The sequence below is a fragment of the Trypanosoma grayi genome (assembly GCF_000691245.1).
Source record: "Trypanosoma grayi strain ANR4 Tgr_944_V1, whole genome shotgun sequence".
In the NCBI taxonomy this organism is placed as follows: domain Eukaryota; phylum Euglenozoa; class Kinetoplastea; order Trypanosomatida; family Trypanosomatidae; genus Trypanosoma; species Trypanosoma grayi.
In genome coordinates, this window is record NW_008826563.1 from 1 (window position 1) to 4,415 (window position 4,415).

The 4,415-nt window shown below is 55.7% G+C and overlaps 3 protein-coding genes across 3 annotated transcripts; all 3 read left to right on the plus strand.

Moving 5' to 3' along the window:
- Positions 1-352: 352 nt before the first annotated feature.
- On the plus strand, positions 353-670 carry DQ04_09441000 ((H+)-ATPase G subunit; the record flags this gene model as incomplete). The annotated part of the gene is made up of 1 exon (XM_009315934.1): positions 353-670. One exon carries the CDS (start codon positions 353-355, stop codon positions 668-670), a length of 318 nt encoding a protein of 105 aa, XP_009314209.1.
- Positions 671-1,455: 785 nt separating this feature from the next.
- Positions 1,456-2,199, plus strand: DQ04_09441010 (hypothetical protein; the record flags this gene model as incomplete). The annotated part of the gene is made up of 1 exon (XM_009315935.1): positions 1,456-2,199. The coding sequence occupies one exon, from the start codon at positions 1,456-1,458 to the stop codon at positions 2,197-2,199; it is 744 nt and encodes a 247-aa protein (XP_009314210.1).
- A 514-nt stretch (positions 2,200-2,713) lies between these two features.
- DQ04_09441020 (glycosyl transferase) lies at positions 2,714-4,414 on the plus strand (the record flags this gene model as incomplete). Its single annotated transcript, XM_009315936.1, has 1 exon — positions 2,714-4,414. One exon carries the CDS (start codon positions 2,714-2,716, stop codon positions 4,412-4,414), a length of 1,701 nt encoding a protein of 566 aa, XP_009314211.1.
- Position 4,415: the final 1 nt, after the last annotated feature.

Below are 4,415 nucleotides of genomic sequence, written 5' to 3' on the forward strand. Positions count from 1 at the left end.
TATATATATATATATACATATACGTATAAGGGCCTTTCTGGCAGCATCTTCTCTCATCCATTCAACACGGCCCTTCTTCCTGTTGCGTCGCCTTCAAGAAAGTGTGTAGCTCTTACATCTATCATTATTAATATGTTTACTACCAGTACGAGGGGTAGTAGTACTGGGATCCTGTGTTGTGTATGTGGGGGGTGCATTGTGCTTCTCTTCGTATCTACCTCTTTTGTCCTCTGTTGCTTCTCTCTCTATCTATCTATCTCTTTTTCGCTGTGTGTATGCGTGTTCGTGCAATACCGCGGAGAGGGAAGAACCCAAAGAGGCAGTGCGCAGAATCAGCACGTAATACACGGGCATGCCACCGAAGCAAGACAACGTCCAGCGGCTCCTCGCAGCGGAGCAGAAGCGAAACAAAATTATCGCGGACGCGAAGGCGCGCAAGCAGGCAAAGGTGAAGCAGGCAAAAGTGGACGCGGAGCAAGAGGTGGCGGCCTTCAGGCGCGAGAAGGAGCAGGAGTACGAGCAGTACAAGGTGCAGCAGCTCAGTGGCGCCGACGTGGAGAATGTGACCCTCGCCCGTGAGACGGAGCTGCAGCTGCAGGAGCTCCGCACGCTGACGGCGCAGCGCATGGATAAGGTCGAGGGGATGATGGTGTCGTTGATTGTGCAGTGAGAACAGAGGTAAGGAGTGATGGGCACGCGCCCTCGCGTGTGGTGCCCGCCGCTGTTTAAACAGCGGCCTTTTTTTGTGTTTGATGTTTGTAGGAGTCTGCCCGCCCACGCCGAGAGAAGGAAGCAGGACAACGGGGGACGGGTGCGCCGTGGAGGAGGAGAAGGAGGAGGGGACTGCGCGAAGGTGTGGGGCCCTTGCGCCCCCCGCCCTCCGCCCACCTACCCGCGCACGCCGCATCGCCCCATCTCCCTCAGTCTCGTGTCTGCGCTGCTGCTGTCGACGAAGGCGTGTTTTTCTTTTCTCTTTTGTCTCTCTTGATGCCTTTTGCCCTTCGTGTTGTGTGTGTGTGTGTGTGTGTGTGTGTGTTCCCACGCACAAGGGCCAAGGGTGCGTCCAAGGACAAGGTCGATCTTCGCCAGCGGGACAATAATAACAATAAAGGGCACAAACTCAGGCGTGTCACTTCTTTTCTTCGCGAAGGGAATTTTTTTTTTTTTAAAGGAGAAACGAGAAGGATCGGGCTATATAGGTATTGTTATTGGGGTCGACATTACGGCTATCACCGCTAGTAGTAGTGAGAACGTTACTATTAGTGTGTGTGTGTGTGTGTGTGTGTTTCCAAGAAAAAGAAAAAAAGGGAAATCAAGAAGGGGAGGGGGTGTGAAAGAGGGGAACCTTTATCGTCGTTCTTTCTTCGGCCGCAACGCTTCCCTGCTCGGTAGTCCTGTCAACATCAGCAGAAAGAGGGTGTGGGTGTAGTGGTAGTGTTCGGCGGATTTGGCGAGATGGAAGACGCGGGCGCGAAAAAACAGAGGCGGGTGCCGCTGCGGGATTGGCTATTTGCGTGGGAAGTCATTGCGTCGTGTAGCAAGCCGGCCACCGTCTGCCTGCTGGAGTCGCTGTGCCGTGATGTGCGTGATGCTCTGGCAGCCAGTTCGACAGGAACGGGCCTCATGCAGCGCTACTGGAATGTGCAGTACCACCGCCTCGTCTGGGAGGAAAGTCACATCGACGCGGCACGGCAGACGCTTAACTTCGCGCTGACAAACAGCGAAGGGCGCAAGGACTGGAAGAAGATGTACCGCGAGGAGCTGCCGCTGTGGGTTGCACGCACCTTTCAGGGATTGGGCGCCAGCAACAACGCCCTCAACGCGGCTAAGGTAATGTTCAAGGTGAAGTCCGCCAATGAGCTGCTCACCGGAGAGGAGCTGGCGAAGCTGGAGCTCACACCCGAGGAGGCGATGGCGCGGCAGCGGGCGAAGAACATGTTGAGTATCGAGGGCGACGAGGCCGAAGGGGCGGATTCGGAAGATGGCGGCACGCGGCGGCGCCAACACGTGACGGACAAGAAGGGGAGGCGCAAGGGCGGCAGGGGGCAGCGCGAGCCGATGAAGGACCCCGCGCTCGGGCTGGAGCGTGTGGACTACAAGATGGACCAGCGCCTCATCAAGCATCGGGACAAGCACAAGAAGGGTGGCACTGGTCGGTGGGACACGTACGGCGGTGGTATGGAGGACGACGCCTGGTAATCGGCACATGGGGGGGGAAGGTGGGAAACGGAGAGCGAATTGCCGCGGTGGCAGTAGGACTTTAGCTGTGGGTAATAAATGCGGTGACGCTGTTGTTGTTACTGTTCGTTTTCTGCCATATGGTGAGACAGAGAAGGAGAGAGGATGTGGGGGGTGACTGTGTGTGTGTGTGTGTTTTTCGTTCGTTGCGATTCCTTGGTGACTGACTGGGCTTTGGGGGGGGAGGGGAGAAGGAGGAGGAGAAAGAGAAAGTCCATGGGGGTGTAGCTCAAGTGGTAGAGCACCCGCTTTAGCATGCGGGGGTATTGGAATCGATACGCAGCTTTTCCGTCAGTGTTGTTTTCCTTCTGTAAGGATGGATTCCTCCCAAATCCTTCCCCTGCTTTTGTTCTCTCTCTCTCTCTCTCTCTCTCTCCCTCCCTCGCTTGGTGCATCTGGGTGAGGAGAGACTTGGAGCTTCTACTAATCCCCCAAAGGATTTGGTGGTGGCAGTAGCAATAGCGGCGGCGAGTGCATGCGGCGGGTGGTACGGAGGCGCAGAAGGCCATTGCTGCTGCTTGCGTTTATCACCGTTGCCGTAGCGTGGGTGCTCCTCGTGTATGCCGCCGTCTCCCTTGTGGAGCCCCGGGTGGCGGTCACGGTGGTGCATGGCCCCGTGCGAAGTGACCAGGCACCACAGGAGGAAGGTGGTCCCTCACGTGAGTCGGTGTTGCAAAGATTAGTGGCATCGGGGTACAGGCGGGAAACAAAGTTCAATTTTGATCGCCGCAGTGAGTGGCGTCGGCCGGAGGGGTCTTGCGCAATGGCTGCGGTGGGCGTTCCCCAAATACCGCAACGACTACACGCGCCCATCGCATACCTCACATGCATCTCAAACGAGGAGTTCGTTGATGGTGCCTTGGTGCTTGGTGTGTCGCTGCGTAAGACCTCCTCATTCCTCCAGGAGGGCGTGGCGGATTTGGTGGTCATCATCACAGAGAAGCGTGTGAGTGAAGCCTCCAAGAGGCGTTTGCTTCGGGAAGGGACATACAACCATGTGTTTGAGGTTCCCTCCTTGGCGTACCGTATTCCATCGAATTCCGGCATCTTCCGCGACACCTTTGACAAGATTTACATGTTCAACCTTACCATGTACGAAAAGGTCGTTTTCATGGATGCTGATATGATCGCAGTGCGGAGCATGGACAAACTCTTCTCAAAGCCCGAGGTGCAAAGACCAGATCATGTCGGCGCTATTGGGGGGAAAGGATACTTCCAAACTGGCATGATGGTCATAGTCCCAACTCAGGAAATGTTCAACTGCATTTACGAGACTTTTATTCATGGGACTCCACCAGACGGCCGCAAGTATCTTGGATCAGGAGCCCGAGACGGGGTTCTGTTGCGCGACGTCTTTGAAAGAAGGTACCATCCTATCAGTAGCAAGTACAGCCGCAATCTTAATCCCCGCTACCGGCTGGATAGGGAGTCTCCAGGAGAGGATCCGATTGTTGCCGTCCATCTGCGCGGCATCGTAAAGCCGTGGTTCAACAGGCATCTGCCAAACCTGCACACCGCGCTTGGGAAAAAGGAATACGGTTTCACATACTTGCACTGGTGGACTCTGTATGAGGAAGAGGTGCACAAGAAGGGCGAATACTACATGAAAGCACAAGAAATGCAGCGCGAGGGTATTGTGTCAGGCGCGCATCCTGTCGTTTTAGACAACGTCACATTTGGCGGCAACCAGTCCACAGAAGGGGGCTCCTTCATCTCCCCTCTCACGCACGTGTGGATGCAGCGTTACTGCGAGAGGGCATACGTACAGCACCTCTCTTCTGAAGACAAGAAGCGTCGCAACCGCACATTGCCCTTTATGCGGAAGATTCCCAGTCCTAGTTTTGGTCTTTCCTGTGAGGCTGTTTGTTCACAGGCAGGTCTGCGCTGCAGCCCGGAGGCTTTGCAGTTTTCGTCGCTCAACAACTGCGAAGAGCTGCGTTCGGTGTTCGGCTGCGACGACTGTGAATTGGGCGTCTACTGGAGGCCGCACCCCGGGAACGACTTTCCGGCACTGGAGGAGGTTACGGAAAACACGAGTACAGGAGGAAAGAATAGGAACACTATGGGGGGGCTCATATGCCGCTACAATTATCTGCATGATGCGCGGAGTCTCCCCAATTGCAGCGCCAGTTACCCGAAAACGCGGCGCTACTGTCCTTGCGTACCTGCGGCCTGAA